This window comes from Stegostoma tigrinum, chromosome 12 (genome assembly GCF_030684315.1).
Source record: "Stegostoma tigrinum isolate sSteTig4 chromosome 12, sSteTig4.hap1, whole genome shotgun sequence".
Classification (NCBI taxonomy): domain Eukaryota; kingdom Metazoa; phylum Chordata; class Chondrichthyes; order Orectolobiformes; family Stegostomatidae; genus Stegostoma; species Stegostoma tigrinum.
Genome location: NC_081365.1, coordinates 18,285,996 through 18,308,253, shown reverse-complemented (window position 1 = coordinate 18,308,253; position 22,258 = coordinate 18,285,996). Strand labels below are relative to the sequence as shown.

The 22,258-nt window shown below is 41.0% G+C and overlaps 1 protein-coding gene across 5 annotated transcripts in view; it reads left to right on the top strand.

Annotated features, from left to right (window-relative positions):
• erg (ETS transcription factor ERG) overlaps positions 1-22,258 on the top strand; it is a 273,819-nt gene that overhangs the window by 70,131 nt on the left and 181,430 nt on the right. For all 5 annotated transcript variants that reach the window (XM_048541330.2, XM_048541328.2, XM_048541329.2 and 2 more), the window contains one exon: positions 2,238-2,326. In XM_048541330.2, coding sequence (XP_048397287.1) covers positions 2,288-2,326 — 39 coding nt within the window. In that variant the 5' untranslated portion in view covers positions 2,238-2,287. Of the gene's footprint in view, positions 1-2,237; positions 2,327-22,258 lie in introns of those variants that run through there.

The following is a 22,258-nucleotide window of genomic DNA, read 5'->3' as shown; positions in this document are numbered from 1 at the left end:
TTGAATGGCCTGAGATTTTTTTTTGAGATATTGAGAAACAACCTCGCATTGTTGTGGTGCTTTTTCCAACCTCAGGATATCTCAAAACGCTTGGCAGCCTTTGCAGTATTTTTAAAGTGTTGTTATTGTTGAAATGTAGAAACAGCCGGGACTCACAATCAGCACGATCATACAACAGGGATATTGAACAAGGGATGATTATTGATCAGGATAGAATCTAGAATTTTTATAGTGCAGAACACATTCAACTCTTTGTGTCTGCACTGGCTGTCTGAGCATTTTGGTTTAGTGCTAATTTTCTGCCCTTTCCCTGTCATCCTGCACAATGTTTGCATTTAAGTAATCACCTAGTACCTCCTAAATGCCTCAGCTGGACATATGTCCACCACACTTAAAACTAGTGCAAGTATTTCTTTTGCACAACCTTTTGAATCTGTCATTCTGGTCTTGATCTCCTTATAAGCAGGAATGGTTTCTCCTGATGTATTCTGCCCAGACCCCACATCATTTTGGAAACTTCTATCAGCTATCCTTTAAGCCTTCTGCTAGCTGAGTAAACATAGACCCACTCTCTCCAATCTATCCTCAAGGCTGAAATTTCTCATTCCTGGAATCATTCTCGTAATTGTTTCCATACTCTGTCCTCACTTGTCTCATTCCTGAAATGCAGTGCCCTGAACTACACCCAATACTCCATTTGATGTCTCACTCCAATCCTATATAAGTTCAATATAGCGGAAGAGTTATCCTGTTGCACTTAGAATAATGCCAAAGGATCTTTAATGTACACAGGAAAGGATAATGTATGCTTCAGTGTTTTATTCAAATTAAGGAATATAGAACTAAAGCAAGTGACTGGAATGAAGACACATTAATCATGACTGATTGTCACGGCTGCCTTTAGAATGCTGAATAAGCATGGAAAACAGGAGCAGAATTAGGCCTTTTGGACTTTTGAGCCTGCCCCCATTCAGTATTATCATGGCTGAACATCCAAATCAATATCCTGTTCCCACTTTTTCCTTTTTACACTTTGATCCCTTTAACCCTAAAACCTATTTTGGCCTCCTTCTTGGAAACATCTATATTATGGTCTCAACTGCCTTCTTTGCCAAAGAATTCCACAGGCTCATCACTGCGCAAGGCTGAATAGTCTGGGGTTATTTTCCCTGGAGTGTTGGAGGTAAACTTATAGAAGTTTACAAAATCATGTGGGACACGGATAGGCGAATAGCCAAGGTCTCTATCTGAGGGTAGGGGAGTCCAAAACTAGATGGCATAGATTTAAGGTGAGAGGGGAAAGGTTTGAAAAGGACCTGAGGGGCAACTTCTTCACACAGAGGGTGGTACATGTATGGAACAAACTTCCAGAGGTAGTGATAGAGCTGGTACAATTACAACATTTAAAAGGCATCTGGGTGGGTATATGAATAGGAAGGGTTTAGAGGAACATGAGTCAAATGCTGGCAAATGAGCCTAGATTAATTTAGGATATCTGGTTGGTGCAGACAAATTGGACCAAAGGGTCTGTTTCTGTCCTGTATGACTCCGTGACTCTGGGTGAAGAATGGCTTCATTTTATGCATTGTTTATTTCTCTGATCTCTTTATTCCATAACTTTTCAAACAAGTTACTCCTAAATCATTGATAACATTGAATTCTCACGAGAAACTAACCACAAAGGTCTTTGAGGATTGACAGGCTTGCATTGTAGATGCACCTAAAACAATATCAAGCCTGATCTGTGAGCACTAAATAGGGATTCAACTTTAATTGGATTGGCCCCGACAATGCAATCATTTTCCATGATGATTATGCTTCTAGAAGAGACAAACTCAGGTCTGACTTATTTTTCAATGCCCTATTTTATTTGCAGAATTCCAGAATGTCTGTGGGTTTTCATACGCATGGCATTGCTTATGTAGAATTAAAGAGAAATCCCAGGACAAGTTCTTTAACCAAAAATGATTCCATTATTCAAAACATCTGATGTCATTGAGCTATTTATGATTTTGGAAAGCTCAGTGTGCTGAGGTTAGTCTGGAACTGACATCATCTGCTTCTGGCCATTTCAAATGTATGTTTCCGCAGTTAAATTTGTCTTCTTTAAATCTGGTCACTCAATTGGCTGGCACAGTTTGAATTTGTTGTTGTATTGTATTGTTAGTTTACCTGGCTACACGTGTAGAGCAATTCAAATCCCTGTTGATCTAATCCTTCTTTCCCCTTGTACACAGGAATTGTGAGGCTTGCACTGTCGTTGTATTCTGCACCTCAGCTGAAGGACATGATTCAGACTGTCCCAGACTCAGTGGCTCATATTAAAGTAAGTCAGTAAGATACGTTTCTGTTAAGTTATTGCCTGTGAATGGGAGTTGAGAATGTGGGAGTTGTTATGGAGCCATTCTGGTGCTGATTAATTATTTACATGTGTATTTCTCAGTAAAGCCCTGCAAAATGTTGAAACATGCGACAATTGATATTTGCCAATCCGAAGCAATCTCCAGTGTCTTCTGTTGTCCGATTGCTTCCAGTTTACAAAGAGACAAAGGGCAAAAAAAGACTTGCATTTACGTAGCAACTTTCATATCTACAGGATGTTTCAAAATACTTGGCAACCAGTGAAGCAATTCTACAGTGTAGTCCCAACTTATGCTGTGAGCATAACTCATTTGCACACAGCAAACTCCACAAACAGAAATGTGATAATGACCAGATTATATGAATTTCATATTAACAAGAATAAATAATGACTGGTGCATCAGGATTAACTCCCTTGTTGTTCTTTGAAATATTGCCCTTGGATCTCTTATGTCTGCCTGAAAGGGAACTATGGTTAATATCAAATTCAAAAGGCAGCATCTCTGACCATGCAGCACTCCTACAGTACTGCTCTTGAGTACTAACCTCGATTATTGCGCCCAAGCGGAACTTGAGCTTGCATCTTTCTGATTCAGATATGAGCATTGCATCAACTAAGCCAAGGCCGAAACCTAACTAGAACCAAGAAGAGAGTCAGGGATTATAGTTATTTATGTGCTTGGCTGGATTAGTTGGTGGTTGCAGAAGTGAGACCCACACTAACTGTGAAAACTTTATTTTTAACCCTTAAGATCTACACACCTCAACTAACGTAACTTAGTTTGCTGTTAAAGTTGTGTTCGATAAACACCCCTACGTTGTGATGAGATACTATGAAGATTTCTGCTTCTGATCTCTGTCTACTCTCTCTGACTTTACTGGATAGTGTGTGTGCATGTGAGTTTGTCTATGTGAGTGTGTCTCTGCGTTTGGTCCTATAAGGTCTCTGTATGTACGTGTATGAGACTGATAGAATCAGATAGCTGAGGTGGTGTGTTCTATTGAGATTTACTGTATAGACTCCATAAACGAAGGAAGGCTGCTTGATGAAGCGTCAAAGGCTAAGCAACATACCCTCAGTGCTGTTTGATGATGCTTTAGTGAAGTAGCCTGGAGATGTTTTATTCTGTTAATGAAACTATATCAATGTAAAATGATGTTGCGGCTGAGCTGCTTAATCTTTTAAGACAGGAGGGAGGAAGTTGGGCAAATTAAATATGAAATAAAGAGTAGAGTTTTGCAGATAACATACTTACTGCCAAATCAAAATGGGCACTCAATAGTTTTAGTTTATGAGCAGGCTGTGGCCATTTCTGAGTTCAAGCAATTAAGAGTCTGTGACAAGTGATCGCAGCTACACAGAGGCAGAAACAAGAGATGAAGAGTTTCCACTGAGGTACAAAAAGAGTGAGAATCACTGCTGTTAATTGGCTCAATTTCGTAAGTGTAGCTTCAGATTGTAGTCTTAGGAAATGGGCTTTTATTGACAATCTTCATTAACCAAAGGCTTCCTTATCAAGGTGATAGAACATTTAAAACAAAAGGAACAGAAGTAGGTCATTCATCCCTAGAAGCTTGTTCCACCATTAATTAGATCCTCTTTCCATCTCTCCATCTATTTGCTTTAATTTTGTAGCCCTCAACATCATTGTTAGCATAACCATAATACACAAGAAAGTATGAGCATTCAGTTATGGACCCAGACCAAAAAAGATTGTAGCAGTTCAAGAAGACAGCTCACCAAAACCTTCCCAAGTCAAGCCACAGTCGGGCAATAAATGTTGGCCAGCCAGTGACTCCCAAATTCCAGCAACAAATAAAATGGACGGTGAGCAATGTTTGGGATGTAAAATGCTGCTGCTTCTTGGTACAAGTTATGAAAGAGGATCAAAACACGAGCAATTTTCCAGCAAGAGAAACTTATTTCTATTTAACGCCAGACATGTACTAAAATCTGGCAACATTGCTAATCCTTCAGCGAAGGCACTGTCCTAGGTTCACGAAGGATGCACAACATAACTTCTATCACTGGTATGCAACCCTCCCCTAAAGAGATTAAAAATGATATACAATCATCCCTTCCAACCCCACCATTTAAATTATAACTAAATATAATGGGCAAAGGAGTGACTCATAGACAACTTCAATGCTGTTTGTATAACCTCTGGAACATTGCTGAAACTAAACCCCTTAAATTAGAATTTGGCCTGGTAATCTTGGAGATTATTACTGCACCTCCCGTGTACAAACCTCAGTTCTACAATAACATGGTTATATTTCAGAGAAAGTCCAATCTTCCTCTACACCTCTGTGGGAAAGGCACCTTAATATTGGATCCAACATTTTTGCCATCTTTCAGCTGCTCAATTTTTCTATAGAGTGCAGCTTCATTAACATATGGAAATGCTGGCCGCTTCCTAACCCATCTCTGTTAAAACTGGGTGGATGTGTTCCAGGCAGATTGAAGGATTCAGAATTTTGGAATTAGCCCGTCGAGTTCCCATGAAAGAGTGACAGGGAAATGTAATAAGAATGGGCTAAGCATTCATGTGATAGTACTTGGCATTTGTAGACTATTAAGGAATTTTGTGTTCCATGCAGAGCAGTCAGCATGGCTAATTCTTTTCACATACAACTTATTGCTTTTGCATCATTTTATAAATTTATGTGATTCATGGCGAGTTGAATCCTTGTGAATCATAAAATTATTATTGTAGGCAGGTTAAACAGAGCAGGTCACCAGGAAAAGGAAGGTCCTTTAATTAATTAGAAAGCAACCGAACATCAGGTAAAGCTGTTAGATCCTAAGAACAGTTGTTATGTGAGGTAACAGGATATGCACAAGTTATGTTAGTTCCTGTCTTTTGAGGCAGGGCAGGAGCATGAGTTTAGAGATTGATAGTAGAGATATAAAGATGAAGAGAATTTTGGAGTTTGGCTTTGGAAATCAGTGTTTATGCAGAGAAGCTTCTCAGGATTTCAAGAGTGTTAGAGATCAGATAGATTGCTAATGATCTTTAGATCAGTGAGGAGAGAACGTGGTAGGACAATTAGCCTTTTATAATTTCATGCTTTCTTCTATTGCATTGATGATATTTTTTTTCTCTACTGCAACGCACAGACAGAACTGGCAAGAAAGCTTGGACTGCATGAAAAAGAGTTCTGATTGCTAAATATTTGGCTTCATGTTTTTAAAAAATGACTGTGCTTCTGCAGTTTGAAGCATGTGGTTTCCAAGTGTCAGGTCTAGAATTTTAAAGTGGAAAAGTAAACTATGGATTAGAATAGCCCCTGATGCAAGCAAGGTTCTTCTTGGCAAACTGATCTTGACCTGTGTGGTGATTGACTTCAGATTAAATGGACATATGTGTCTTTGCATGCATGCGTGCAGTGAAAGAATGGGGCAAATGGTTTTCTTTAAGCAGCAGCTATACTCCACACGTAATGCCTTTTTTAAACATTGTACACTGAGTAGTTAGACTTACATTATTAAATTGATTTAATGGGTTTTTGGCAGTGTGAGGGTAGCAAGATCTGGCTCGCTAAAAGTTAGAACAGGGCAGAGGACAACAGCTAAAAATACATGCATTAATTTTCAATGATTTTTTGTTTTACGTTTAAGACTTATTAAGCTCTTTCAGCATTCTTCTTCACTTTGAATTCCCTTTTATTTTATATTTGCTCTCTCAATCGCTCACCCTATTATCCACACCATTTCTTTTACAAACAACACTCCATCCACCCTTTCCTCTGTTATATTTCCATTTTCTCTCCCCCTTCTCTGCCATTGCCTACCTTTCTAGAAGACTTTCCTCCTCCCTTCCTCTTCTTGCTCTCTTCCTCATTCATTCACACTTTCTCTATCTGACATGACCCCTTTCTTTCCCCATTGCATTCCATCTCTGTCTATTCTTCTTTTTTTTCTTCCCATTCGTCCTGCTCCAACTTAGGAAAACCTCTTCAGACAGAGGATAAGGAGAAACTGGCAGGAATGTCAGTATCCAGCAGAGATAGATGTAAGATAATTAGTAAAAGAACCAGGTGAGGGACGAGGAGCTTTTTTTTCCAATGACCACGGTGGCTCAGTGGTTAGCACTGCTGCCTTCCGCCAGGGACCCAGATTCGATTCCAGCCTTGGGTGACTATCTGTGTTGAGTTTGCACATTTTCTCCATGTTAATGTAGTCTTCCTCTGGGTGCTCTGGTTTTCTTGCACAGTCCTAAGACATCCAGGCTATTTGGATTGACCATGCTAAATTGCGCCATTGTGTCTAAGTTTGTGCAGGGCTAGGTGGATTACCCATGGGAAATGCAGGGTTACAGGGATACGGTAAGTGGGAGGGTCTAGGTGGGATGCTCTTCGGAGGGTCAGTGCAGAGTTGATGAGCCATGTGTAGAGGTTCTATGATTCAATAAACATGTGGCAAGTTGCTCTGATCCATAATGCACTGCCTGAATGAATAGTAGAAGCAGATTCAATGATAATTTTCAGAAATGAATTGAATAAATGTTTGGTGGGGACAAAACAAAAATGCAAGGCACTGAGGAAACTGCAGGGCAATCATATACAGAAAAGATACAACACGGTCAAAACAAACTGAATGATCTACTTCGTCTCTGCACAAATCTATCTATCTCCTTTCTACTGACACCTGATAATAATCTTCGCCTGTTCTGGTTGCTGCTATTTCTCTACTGCATTGTGTGACACTTTAACCAGACTTGTTGCATTCTCTCATGTGCCACATACTCTTGTCTGAGTCTTTTAATTGGAAACAGAGCCTGCACATGGACAACTTCAGAAGGTATTGTATGTAGATGATATTGGTCAAGCATTCAGGCAAGAAGAAAATAGTTGAAACAAAAATAAACCTGAGATTCCGACTGTTAAAACTTTTAAAATTAGTTACAATTTACAAATGAGAACAACATGCAAAGACATGAAACAATAATGCAGAAAGTGTACAGTTAGCACTGTCATTCAAATTCTATTACTATAAGTGATTCTCTGGAACAAGATTAAAGAATGCTGCATTAGATCTCACAAGTATATGAATGACTGCATTCCATGTGGAGTTTTTTGAACTAATTTTGTTTGATTTGGTAGTTTTTTTCTATCAAATCTTATTCTTTCTCCTCTTTTTCTGGTGACTGCAGCTCTCTGTTACCTCAAATCAGCTGACAATTGTTAATGCTGAGTCCTGCTGTCTTTGTGAAATTCTTCACTGCAACTCCACCTAAGATTTACAAACACCATAGATTCTGATATCAAGGCAAAGGGACTCTTTGTTGGTAGTGTTCAGGACACTGCATCTTTCAAATGAGCCATTGAAAGAAGTCACTTTAGCTGATTGTAACAGGTTTATGATATAACTTCGTACTTTTACCACCAAGAAAAAATTGTTCTCAGGAAGTGGCCACTTCAGGCCACTCATGGACTGAGAAGCAACAATGATGAGGGAACTGGAGATGCACATGCCACGCTGACTTGCGAGGGCCTGAGAATGTTATATGCTCTCACACACCTGTTGCCCCAAGTGTTCGAGGTAGTGAGGCCTATATTTGTGGAAAATGCAGAAATAAAATGTAATGTTGTGCAAAGAGAAAGATAATTGCAATGGTTTTAGTACTCTTCTTGTTTGAACTTCTCTGTTTAATATAATTAGCCCTCCATTAAATGTTCACACCTGTAGCCCAGTTAATGTTCAATAGTGGGGAGTATCACTGCAGCTGGTGTGAGAGGGGGAGGGGCAGGCCATGGAGGCAGGTTGGAGGGGAACTGGCTGGCGTTGGGCCATTAAAATAAGAATTAAAGCACCCTTCAGAGGACCAGATTGTATTTCACTTTAATATCGCACTTGTCAAACTATTCAGTCAGTTGTATAATTAATTCCAGAACTTGAAATACACTCAACCCTACTTCGATGAAAACCAGATCTGTGAAAGTTTTCAGAAAGTCCCAGCTTGCTCCCAGTTCATTCCAGTGGTTTTCTGTGGCATTTTAATTCAAGCCTCTGAATACAATGGCCAGACAGATAGAACTTTTTTTTCTTTTTTTTCAAAATTATGGCTGGAAATGGACTGAATGAACTGTGAAGGTCAGGCCAAGAAATATAACGGTACTGGTACTAAAACTCCTTCTTCCTGACCCAGCTGTACATTTGAAAACAAACATTACCTTTAAAACGTTACATGATTTGCGTATGCTAATCCAGACATTTATGGGCCTTGGACAGTGGGATAGGAGATGGGAGGTCCCAGCAAATGGCATGAATAGTTCCCCAAAACTTTCATGCCTCTTGGGATGGTTTCTGAGGCTTGGCAAGCATATGAATCAGCTGCCCGTTCAATGGACTCAATCAGGTAGCTTAAGCAATTAAAGCTCCTATTTTGGGTGACTTTTCACATTGTGCCAGCCTTTTGCCAGTGAAGCAGTAGTTCCTCACCAGGTGTGAAATTCTACGGAGATGGCCTTGCTGTGGCAGGCTGAGTGGCCATTGGAATTAAAGGCCCCTTCAACCAGAGAGGGGGTTGTGAGTATGGATGGGCTTCTACCTTATTCAGTGACTTACCAGCCTGGTCCATCTGCTTTATTAATTTTTGACGCTTTCTAGGGTTTTTCCACTTTGAGCTGCCCTCATGGAAGCTGGGCTGTGTCAGCAGCCTCCACCCCTACAGTTTGTTGGCTAGAGTCGGAAGAAATACTCCCATTCCTGTTGGTCTACAGGCTGTTCTGGAAAAAAGCAGGAAGGGCCTGTGCAGGCACAGTGGGCTGAACGGCCTGCTTCTGCACCGTAATTATTCTGTGATTCTGTAGAAATGGTTCCAGCCCTTCTTGCTTCTTCTTACCTGTCAGATTCCCCAAATTCGGAAACCTGCTGACATGAGGTAAAATTAAAAATTGCAGAAAAGCAGGCTTCTTGGACGTTTCAGTTAATGGCCCACCTCATAATAATGGATTGCTTGTCTGCCCTGTCACACATCTCTTACAAAGCTGGAAATGTGCGTGTTTAAATTAAATTTAAACTTTTTACAATTATTATTTCACATTTTCCTGTGATGGGTTTGTTCCCTTGTCCTTAATCGAAGCTACAGGAAATGCACAGGCCGCTTTGGAGAAGACTTTTTCTCCGACTTCCCCTTCCTTTATATGCAGACGTGTTTTCCCTTCGCTTAATGACTGGTTTCCATGATATATTAACACAGTGTACACAAAATAAGCCACCAGCCAGTGTTAAACTTTAAATAATTGGCTAGTGTTCAGAATTTGTGGATGGCTTTCAATGAGCTTTTCCAATGAAAACAACAAACTGCTGAGAACTTCTATTAGTCATTTCAACGATGCTGGCCTACTCCACTCAGAATTATTTAGCAACCTTCATGGCAGCAACGAATGGCAAGTTATTAAAAATGCCTAAAACAAAATCTGCAAAAGTTGCAATTCCATTCCTCAGCCCTAATTTCCTTGTAACTTGATTCAGCCTTCCTTCCTGGGCTTCAGCAGTCTGACGTTTGTATCTGCGTTTCATGTCCCCTGTGCTGACTTACTGACTTCAGTTTAGGGACCATTCCTTCTACCCTGTTCTCAGGTTGCATCATTTCTACTCCAGTACCTACTTCTTCTGTCAAGACAATCAGTCAATTCTTCCAACAACTTTTCCATCTCATTTATCCTATTGTTCGATAAGGTAATGGTTTTGAAAGAGTTAATGTTCCAGTTACGCTGAGTCCTGCTCAGTCTGATGACGTTACACAGCCTCTGGCTGAAGATTTGGCTGGATTCTAGCGTGATCTCCTAATAGAGCCACATGTGTCTTTTTGACCTCCTGTTAATAATAATTAATATGCATTGGAATTAATATAACCTGTATCTAATTACTTTTAATGTAGTGAACAACATCTTGTATGAAGGACTAGAGTTTCTTGGCTGAGACATATTTGTGGTCCATCTTCCACCACAGACTACTGAATAGCCCCTCAGACTAAAATAGGAAGGAGGATTAGTGGCAATACTTTCTCCCAACCAGTGTATGGGAGGAATGGGATTGTACTGGAGATTTACCAGGGCATTACCAGGCTGGAGTTTCAGTGAGGAAGAGCGATTGGATAGATTGGGGTTGTTTTTCTGAGAACAGAGGGGATTAAGATGGAAAAGATTGAGGCATATAAAATTATGAGGGGCATGGGTAGCATAGACAGGAAGAAAGCTTTCCCCTTGATGGAAGGAAGAATCACCAGGGGGATTTAAGGTGAGGGGCAGTGGGTTTAGTGGGGACATGAGGGAAAACAATTCTCACCCAGAGAGTGATGAGAATCTGGAACTCAATGTAAGGGTGGTAGAGAAGGAACCCTCACAGTATTTAGTCCTTACAAGTTTATAAAATCAACATGGTGCTCAGTTACGAGTGCTGTACCATAAGGATCTGTTCTGGGTCCTTTTCTAATTGTGATTTTTGTAAATGATTTGGAGGAAGGAGTGGAAGGGTGGATTAGCAAGTTTGTGGATGATACAAAGGTGGGTCACGTTGTGAACAATGCGGAGGGCTGTTCTAGGTTACAAAGGGACATTGATAGGATGCAGAGCTGGGCTGAGAAGTGGCAGATGGAGTTTAACCCTGAAAAGTGTGAGGTGTTTCATTTTGGAAGGACAGACTTGAAAGCAGAACACAGGGTTAACGGAAAGATTCTTGGCAGTGTGGAGGAGCAGAGAGATCTTAGGGCTCATGTTCACAGTTCCCTGAAAGCTGTCACCCAGGTGGATAGAGTTGTTAAGAAGGGTTATGGTGTGTTAGCTTTCATTAGTAGAGGGATTGAGTTCAAGAGCCATGATGTTATGCTCCAGCTATACAAAAGCCTGGTTCGGCCACATCTGGAGTACTGTGTCCAGTTCTGGTCACCTCATTACAGGAAAGATGTGGAAGTGTGAGAAAAGGTGCAGAGGAGATTTACCAGGAAGTTGCCTGGAATGGAGGGAAGGTCTTACGAGGAAAGGTTGAGAGAGCTACCGCATTTTTCTTTAGAATGATGAAGGATGAGAGGTGACTTGATAGCTGTGTACAAAATGATCAGAGGTATAGGTAGAGTAGACAGCCAGAGACTTTCCTCAGGTGGAGGTAGCTATCAGAGGGGACATAGTTTTAAAATGAAAGAGTGTAGATATCGGGGACACATCAGAGGTAGGCTGTTTACTCAGACAGTGGAAGGGGAGTGTAATGCATTACCAGAGAGGGTAGTAGCGTTGGCCTCATTAGGGGCATTTAAGTGACTATTAGATAGGCATATAGATGATAGTATAAGGTTTTTGGGTAAAAGTTTGGCGCAACATCTTGGGCCAAAGGGCCTGCACTGTGCTGTACGGTTCTGTGTTCTATGTTTCTAAAATCATGAGTGGTATAGGTAAGATGAATGGCTCATGTCTTTTTCCTTGGGTGGGGGATTCAAAACTAGGGGACATATTTTTAAGTTGAGAAGAGAAAGATGTGAAAAAGACATGAGAGGTAATTTTCTTACAGAGTGGCTTTTGTGTGGTATGAATTTCCAGAGGAAGTGGTGATGCAGGTATAGTTACAACATTCAAAAGTTCTTTGGACAATTGCATGGATAGGAAAGGTTTAGAAGGGTATGGGTCAAGCACATGCAGGTGGAAATAGTTTTGTTTGGTATTATTACCGAAGGTCTGTTTCCATGCTATATGCCACTAGATACATTTGTGATGCCAATGCATACAAGGCTATGGGTCATGTGCTGGAAAATAGGATTAGAACAAAATTGGGTGTTTGTATTTGACTGATGTGGATGCATGAGGCCAAAGGGGCTTTTTTTCTGCTGTAGTCCTCTATGACCTCTGTGACTCTATGATAAATGTTTGGTACCAACAACGTTCCCTCTGAGCTCCAAGGTTTCACTCATTATGATCGGCATTGACATGCTGATCATGCCATCAACTTCTGGTTCCAGATGTTGCTGCCATGCACAGAACTCAGGAGCCAGAATGAAAATTTGAGAGATTGTTGATAGCCAGGCATCATGCTGCAATACATTGGGGTGTTAGCTGTGTGCATCGTTGTAATTTAGTACATCAATGACTGATAGCCTACAGTTTCTCCGGCACAATCTGTAACAGGGCATTACTTTACTCACGTTCAGTTTGTCTGAAATTCAGAATTCATGACACTGTACTTATTCTCAAACTTTGAAGGTATTTATTAGATTTGTTGGATGATTCTTTATACTAGGAAGTTGCAACTTTTCATGAGGGTCTTACCTTCCTCGCTGGAATAGCTCAGAAGAGCAAATTGATCCAATCTTAAGGAGAAATCGAAGATTTTGTTCCCTTCTTGTTTTGATGTTGACCCTGGCACTCCCACAAACTCTTTTACAATGATCTGTTTTACAGGTTTCCTTTCCTAAATCTGCAGTTTAGTTATCAAATGTTCAAGAACCTCTTATCAATTGGCAGGCTTTAATTCCTTTCGTCCGCAATTATCTGCATTGTTTCCTGTTATTGGTTCCTTCAGTTATAAACTTACACAAGTTCCATTTCATCCGGCTAACACTTACATTTCCCACCCTCAGCAGCCTGGGCCACAAGCAGCACTGACTACAATTAATCTAACAAGTACATTCTTTATGCAAAGGTTTTGTTGAAGCTCAAGCTTGGCTTTTTTCTTTGAAATAGGCATATAATGTCCAAAACCTTTCACTGACAGATACTGACTCATCCAACTTCTCTACTCCAATGGCTGACCCCCTCCAGTTCCTTGATATAATCACTGCCTAAGACTGACCCGTACAGCCTCTCCTTGTTCCCCTCAGATCTGTTTGGTACAGTACATTAAACTGCTAAGCAAGACACAACCACCCCCATCTCCCTCACTTCCCCACCTCTGAAATGATTACTGAACTGGATTAAATGCATTTTGTTTTGCTCTTGATCACCTAAATTTAAAAAAGAAACAAATAAATAAAGTAAAAAGAAACTCAATACTCCAAAAATATGTATAATTTTCACAGTCGTCCGTGTTTTGCAACTGGAAAATAATGTGTTTTCTGTGGGTGTAACACAGTTTCCACCCAGAGAGGTTTTAAGATTCCTAACTAGTGGTTTGTAATGCTAGTTTTAAGGAAAGGTACATATAATGAACCACATACTATAATTATTTAAAAATGTTGCAACAGAAACCCACAAGACCTGTGTTTTCGAAGGTTGAATGGACTAAACGTGCACAGCCAGTTAATGCCAGGGTCTGTTCCTGGAACCACTTTGCTTTAGGGCTTGGTGGAGATGCAGACAGAGGAAAGGTCAGAATTTGTTTAAAATGCAACTCTTCTCTATTAGTTTGGAATATTGTGGCACTGCGCAGATTATACTAGGTGTACTTGGGGGAAAGGATAAGTGGTCTAGTCACGTTCCCCAATCTAACCAACCTACATACATGTGAGAAAAATATGAACAGACATTGTACAGATCCTCCCGGCTTTATGGGATGGGAGTTGTTGTTTGTGGGTGGATGGGGGTGGTGGGGGCGGATTGGAAGTGTCATTGCCAAGATGTGACAGACACATGCACACATTCTCATTTGCCCAGTCAGCTCGCTCTGTACTCCAGATGTCCAACTAACTACAGCTGTCTGCTCCTCTCAGCCACACTCACAATAAAAGGTAAAAACTGTTATCCTTTACTGTTCAAGTTCTCTTAATTCTGCAGTGTGCAGGGGGGCTGGGTGGTTAGGGTGGGGAGTGAGCTGGGGGATTGAGGAGAGGAAAAGGAAACTTCTACTGGTTTCTGCTTTCCATACAGTGAAAAATCATTCACAATTCAGTGAAAACAGAAACAAATTATTTAGGACAAATTAAGGGCTTGCATTTTTCTTCGGACTGAATGCATTGCATAAAGTTATGATGAGGATTGCTTGGATCTATAGTTAGGCAATAATTTCATAATGATTTAATTTTGTAAAGGAATGTGTGTGTAGCCTCATAGCAACTGCAAAACCCAGGGTGAGCCAATTCATGACACCTAGCTTCGAAACATTCATCCTGCTCCAACTATTCAATTCACTTCAGAATTTATTTTGTGTTGCTGCCCATTGCATTTTACATGCTTTTTTTTTTCATCTTCCGCAACTCCGGCCAGTTCAATAACTGTTTAAGTGTGCAATGGAAACCACGTAGTATGACAATATCTAGCTGGATCAGTCAGTTTGATTGCCAACAATAGCAACATGCACATTTCTCATTATTGTAACAGCTGCCTTTCACTCCTGCATATGAGTAAGCATTTGGTTGGAAGTAAATATTAGAGATAATCAGTAAAACTGCACATGTTGCAATTTGAGAGAGGCTGTACTGAAGATATACTACTTGGGCCAAGAGCTAATTGCACAGGGTCATCAAAATTAAAGAGATAAATACAAGGTTCAAAGATTGGTGTGGAAGGAACTGGTTCAAATCATGGACATTGGCATCAGTTATATTTATAAAGTCATACAACACCGAAACAGACCCTTCAGTCCAACCAGTCCATGCCACCCATAATCCTAAACTAAATTAGTCCCACCGGCCTGTACTTAACTCATATTCCTCCAAACATTTCTTATTCGTGCACTTATCTAAACGCCTGCTAAACGTTGTAACTGGACCTGCATCTACCACTTCCTCTGGAAGTTCATTCCACACAAGAACCAGTCTCTGTCCAAAAAACAAGACCACGTGTCTTTCTAAAATCTTTTTCCACTAACCATAAAAATATGCCCCGTATTCTTGAAATCCCCCACCCTCGGGAAAAGACACCTGCCATTCACCATATCTGTAGCCTTCATTATTTTTTAAACCTGCATAAGTCCACACCTCAATCTCCTACGCTCCAGTGACAGAAGTCCCAGCCAATCCAAACCTCTCCTTACAACACCCAGGTAAATCTCTTCTGAACCCTCTCCAGCTTAATAATATTCTTCCAATAGCAAGGAGACTGGAGCTATACACAGTATTCTAGAAGAAGCCTCACTAACCTGTATGACCTCAATATAATGTCCCAACTCCTATACTCAAAGGTCTGAGCAATGAAGGCAAGTGTGCTAAATGCCTTCTTAACCATCCTGGTTGTATATGATGCAAACTTCAAGGAATTATGTACCTGAACTAAAGTCATTATGTTGCTGTTAGCGTGAAAGGTAAGGCTGGTAGGGTTAGAAAACAATGGACAAAAAAAGATACTGAGGTTCTAGTCAAGAATAAAAAAGAATCATTTATTAGATATAGACAACTTGGATCAAATGAATTGCTTGAACAAGAGAAAGGGTGTAAGGGCAGTCTTAAGAGGGAGATCAGGAAGGCAAAGACAGTGTATGCTGGAGAATCCAAGATAACAAAGTGTAGAGCCGGATGAACACAGGTCAAGCAGCATTTCAGGAGCACAAAAGCTGATGTTTTGGGCCTAGACCCTTCATCAGAGAGGGGGATGGGGAGAGGGTTCTGAAATAAATAGGGAGAGTGGGGGAGGCGGACCGAAGATGGATAGAGATTCCCTGAGGTTGGTCCGGAGGGAGGAGGTTAGGCATCCCTGGAAGAGGCTTCGCAGTGAGGTTAAAATTGTGATCAGAGATAATGCGAACTGCAGATGCTGGAGAGTCCAAGATAACAAAGTGTGGAGCTGGATGAACACAGCAGGCCAAGCAGCATCTCAGCAGTTCCCATTATCTCTGACTCCTGAGATGCTGCTTGGCCCGCTGTGTTCATCCAGCTACGCACTTTGTTATCAAAGAAAGCGTATGCGATAGCTTTGGCAAATAAAGTCGAAATCGATAATTGAAAGAGATTGTAAAAGTATGTTAAGGGCAAGACAGTAACCAGAGAGAGAATATGGCCCCTTAAAGATCAAAGAAGTCATCTTTGCGTTGGACTTCAGGTGACGGGATAGATATTAAATAAATATTCTGCATCAGTTTTTACTGTGGAGAAATAAATAGAGGCCAGAGAGCTCAGGGAAATAAACTGTTTGAAAACAGTTCACATTACAGAAGAGGAGGTGCTAGGGCTTCTAGAAAATATAAAGGTGGATAAATTACAGGGACCTGATGTAGACTATCTCAGGACTTTGTGGGAATTTCTGGGAAAGGAACGAGTTGTTCTGATGGGACAGGCTATATCTAAATTATGTCAGGACCAGAGTCCTGGCAAATCACCCAGCTAGGGCTTTGGGTAGGGCTTTAATCTAAATAATGGGGGAGTGGATCTGTTGCATACAATGTTAATTAGACAGCAGTGACACCAGTTTCAGGCTTAATTCTGTCTCTTAACTTCATACAGCTGAACACACGTTCAGCATCAGGAAAGACCGCACACTGCTGCTATTGAAAGGATCACTGTTACTGACAGGTTATCTGTTGTTTGATATTTTCTGGCAGTTGTTATGATCCTACAAGTGTTTGAAGCTTTCTAGAATTCTTTCAGGTTGTAAAAGTCTACATTGGCAGATGTATTTTCTAACTTTGAATCTTCTGGGCAAATCAGTTATTCTCAAGCATAGGTGTATTTATACACATACCCTGTAGAATACAGAATAACTTAGAGACCCAACAGGCCACACAGAGCAAGGCAAGCTCTGACCACCTCAAGTTGCATACCACCTTGTGCTGCAAAAGAGCTGGTATTGTTGGAGAGTGTCTTGCAATGCATTTGCTTACTCTGGCCTATATGGCTGATGAGCTGGCAGTGTGTATGCTACTCAATGTAGCTTGGAGGTGTGTAGCAGTGCTATGCATGTAAAGGGGAGGAAATATATATGAATGTTGGTCATGCTCATACAGAATGTTGTTAACCTGATTGGTAGAGATTGTTGGTAGCTGAGTGATAGGTGTGTAGTGATGGGAGTAGTGTCTGAAGCTCCTAGAGTGGGATAGGGCTTTCTAAATTATGTTAATTGAACTTGACCCCTTGTACGAGATAATTGAACTTTATGTGGTACTGCAAATCATGTTCCTTGAGACTTAATTCTGACATTGGCCGCCATGGCTATCTGTTCCTGATTTTTTATTTGACCATGGATCTGGACGGCTGACTTGTACCTTATGCGTCATGGATACCCCTGGTTCTTTCCATATCCTGCACCAAGAACTCCACTGTGGGGACAGAAACCTTGAAACCTGCTCTCACCCGTGTTGGGGCAAAAGATCAGTATCCCGTGTGCATCTTTGGAGAGCTGCTGTGCACCTGGACAAGTGTTAACAAACCAGCATCATCCGTCACTGGCAACGTCATTGTATATCAGCAGAAAAACCACACTGTCCAAGGTACATAGCTGATATGATTGGAACTTCCTTGCAAATGTCACTGCACTCTCTCACCCTGCGTGCTGTTTAACCAGCACACCATGCACTTGTCTTTGACTATATTCTGTCTGAGCACCCTCTAAGTTGGTACCCATTGACCACTGTAGACCTTCATCTTCTCATTGTCCAACAGGGGAACTTCAAATTCAGGCAAAGAATCAGGCAAATAAAATCAAAGACTTGCGGGTTTATTCATAGGATGTAAAAAGGTACATAAATAAAGCCAACAGCGACTGAAATCTGCATCCACAATGACAAACAAATTTAAGAATCATTACCAGTCAATCAATTGTACCGTTTCCAGTTCTGCTCCAGAAATGGGTCTCAACGAGGTCTGACCTGGAGTGCCTGATGAAGCTGAGCTCTGTCTTGGATGATGTTAATTTCCTCCTTCCCCATGTCCTGTCTTCCTCTCTTGAAAAGACTGCATCCATTCCCCCAGCTTCTCATAACTATTTCCTGCTCTGTCCGTGCAGAGGACAGCACACTAGAATGGTGCAGCACACTCTGTCTGGTCTAAACTGGAGACAGCCCTCCCAGTCACTTGTTAAAGTAATGGAATCACATTTTCAAACATATGACACATTGAATGAGGAGTGTGATATTATACATTGTTGGTAGAAGAAGTAAGGAGAAGCAATAATAATCACCTCCTCTGGGGACGTAGATTCAAACATCACACCAGCAGCTGGTGGAAGAATTTGAATGAATTTCGTAAATCTGGAATTGACAACCAATCTCAGTGGTGATGCCCATGAAACCACAATCGATCATTATAGAGACCTATCCAGTTCACCAGTGATCATTACAGGAAGGAGGTACCATAAGGTACGCTGCAGCAACACAAAGAAGTTCCATAGACAGGGCCTTCCGTACCTGTGACCTCTAGCCCTTAGAAAGACAAGGGCAGCAGATGCGGGGGAACACCACTGCCACCTGCGAGTTCCTCTCCAGGTCACTCACCATCCTGACTCAAAACTATTTTGTCGTTCCTCCGCTGTCACTGAGCCAAAATCCTGCAACCCATTGCCTGACAGCACTGTGGGTGTTCTTACAAAATGAAGGAAGGGGAATCACGGACCCTCAAACAATTCGCATGAATCTTTTTTGCAACTTCTCGAATGCTGTCATATTTTTCCTAAAGTGCCGTACACAGCATTGGGCACAATGCTCCACTTAAGACCAAAACAATGTTTCACAAAGGTTTATCATAACTTCGGGCTGTCGTATGCGCTGTTTTCTAAGGTCTAGCAGTAAGACATCAATGGCAGTATCTTGAGGGGATTAATGCTACCATTTTATTAATAATCAAAAATAATCTCATTCAGATATTGTTAAGCATTTGTAAGCTGACAGTGTGATGCATAACTTCATTTGTATTAATATATACAACCAGTAAAATTACAGATAACAAGGTGTAGAGCTGGATGAATACAGCAGGCCCAGCAGCATCAGAGGAGCAGGAAGGCCAACGTTTCAGGCCTAGACCCTTCTTCAGAAATGGGGGAGGGGAGGGGGGATCTGAAATAAATAGGGAGAGAGGGGGAGGCGGATAGAAGATGAATAGAGGAGAATGTAGGTGAAGAGGAGTGCAGTGGGAGACAGATCCACTGAGGTTTTTCCGAAGGGAGGAGGGTAACTTCTTCAGGGCAGGCAATTACTTTTACTTCTTACTTTGTAAATAAATGAGGTGCATGTCTTTGTGAATGATGATCTCCTCCAGCCCCACAGAAAATATCCTGTCTAACCTTACCATGTATTTAATTCTGTTAAATGTACATCAGTTTTTCCCAGGAACTGCATTCTTGGATTGCAGTTTGGATAGGATTAAAGTGTCAGCAAACACTCAAAAACACTGCATGAAAAGTGAACAATTTGTAAAGCATAGCCCACTCAATCACTCATTCAGTGATGTTGTCAAAACACGTAGCTTATGATTATATTTAAGGAGGAGTGATGAGTTTCTGAAATATACCGTCGCCCTGTGTAGAATCTGGGAATGAACTGAGCGTCTGTCAAAAGCTGAAATTAATGGCTGAATAACAATGGAATTGTATAGTCTTGAATCTTGAATTCTGATACTAAAGTGGTAAGTTTGGATCAGACATCCCTTATGACAACAATGAATAATAGGTCTCCATTACACACTTTCAATGCTTGTGTTAAATAAGATGAATGATGTACATTCCACCATGGTTCTGATAAATTATATCAAATAACAGAAATGTTACTACTTCTCTGCCAGCCCTTCAATATGGAGAGCCTCTCTCGTGGAGGATCAGCTGTGGGTGGCAATGCCAAGGCTACTGACTTGCCAGCAGCTCTGGAGAGGTAGACTGCAATTCTTAATTAGATGGTGGTCTTGCTAGTGGCCTTTTAATTGGCAATGGGGGGTAAAATTGCCTGTGCAGGTCCAAGGGGCAGAATTTTGCCCTCACACTGGGACACATGGTGAGCCAGTAAAACTGCCTCGGATTTTAGTTCCACCTCCGTGAAGAGATTTGTCTGCACCACTGGCCTCTGATACCAGGGCCTTGTCACACGCACCCATTCTACCACAGGGACCTGATTCTGCTTGAAGGAATGCAAGAATGAGACCTCAGCTTCTCCGTGGAGTCGAATCCAACGCTTCATGCTTACAGCTGCTTTCCTCCGTTTAATTTTTTTCAGTCACCACACCCAGACTTAACTAATCATACACTGTAGGCAAACAACAGCTAACAGACCCACATAATCAAACACCAAACACTTCAGCCACTGAACGCTACATTTAGTAGATCCTAGGTTCAATCCTTACTGTAAACAATTCAGCTCATAACCTGGATTAGTACTCCCCTGTACTCTGTAGAGCCGTAGCAACAGTTTCCAATTTTTCAGAATTTTACTAAGGACAGGGGGTGTAGATAACTTGCCTATGGTTTCCTCCAATTCCTTCCTTTCTTAAAATGTGGTACTACATCTGAGTTTTTCAAACTGCTGGGATCTTTCCGGAATCGAGGGAAGTTTGGAAGATTACAATCAATGCATCTACTATCTCATCAGCCACTTTCTTTAAAACCATTGGGTGCAGACAATGGGATCCAAAGGATTTGTCAGCCTTTCGTCTCATTAATTTTTCTGGTACTTTTTTCTCTAATAATCATGCTTGTTTTGAATTCCTCCCTCCCTTTTTTTCACGCTTTGAATTTCTACTATTCAAAGGATGCTGTCTATGCTTTCGACCAAGGAGAGATGCAAAATATATGTTCAAAGCACTGCTATTCCCTTGATTCCCATTATTAATATGCTGTTTTATTTTGCCTAATAAAGTAAATGCCTACATCAGCTATGTTCTTCGTTTGTATAGACTTGTTACAGCTAAAAGCGTTTGTTCCAAACTCTTGATCATTTCTTTCATACTTAAATTTCTTCTGTTTTCAAAAATCACCCTTTACTAGCTTCCAAAACTTTCCCAGCTTCAAGATGACCATTACACTTTGCATTATTGTATATCTTTCCTTAAAATTTGATACCACCCATAACATTTTTACTTGGCCATCCTTCTTTCTCAACTGAATATATCCTTGATGAGAACTATGAAAAATCTCCTTAAATGCTTGCTGCTGCTTCTCAGTTTTTTTATGCTTTAGCCTATCTTCCCAAAGTCTCATTTGGATTAATCAATGCTGTATGGTGGATTTGGTTCTGCTGGAAGATTTTCTCCTCAAAATAGCACAGATCTGCAAAAAGAAGATGGTATCTCCCTTTCCTTCCTTTTGCAAGGGCAGCAGTTTTGGATCAATTGAGAAGTCAGTCAAAATTACCTTGTCAAAAAGTTTCCAACCAGGACTATAAATAGTTATGTGAACATTGCTTGTGAAGCATGTGATCACAGCAAAACAAGTAAAAACGACTGACCCAAGGGACTAACTATTGAGTGTCCGAAGCTTTTGCCAAAACCCGTGCACTTACCTTCAATCTTGATGTGATAGCAATTTTTGTTTAAGCTTCAATAATGAAGCTACTTTTTCATGTGACAATGTGCAGAAAATGCTGGAAATACTTTACAAAAACAGCAAGGCCATTTTACATTAGATTTCAGGAATCAGTTCAAGCAAAACCTTGTGGAAATCTGGGAATTTCTCTGCTCAAGGGATGGAATGGCTCATCCTGTCCATATGGGCTACAGTGATAGGGTTGAGATTGGCTATGGGCATAGCTTAAAGGACCTCAGTCCAACACAATTCAATTTGGCCATGCGAGAGAACAGGATCACAGTGGCCTCCAGTAAGTGAGCAGTGTGAAGAGCTTTCCAACAGGCTAAGAAGGTCAGAATTACAATTTTCAAATAGGATTCAGACGAATCCAAACAGTCTGATGCACATTCATGCACTGCTTTCGAGCTCAAAGTGATGACAGGAAAATGATCAGCCTTTGGGGGATCTTGGGGTGAACCTAGCACAATTACCTCTGATTTGGCTGTGTGGATGATTTCCCAAGCCTTTATGCTGCCTTCCTTCTTCTCCTTTGCAAAGCAGCAGCAAGCCACATCATGGCCTCAATCCGATCTTGTTGCTTGCATTCTGCAGG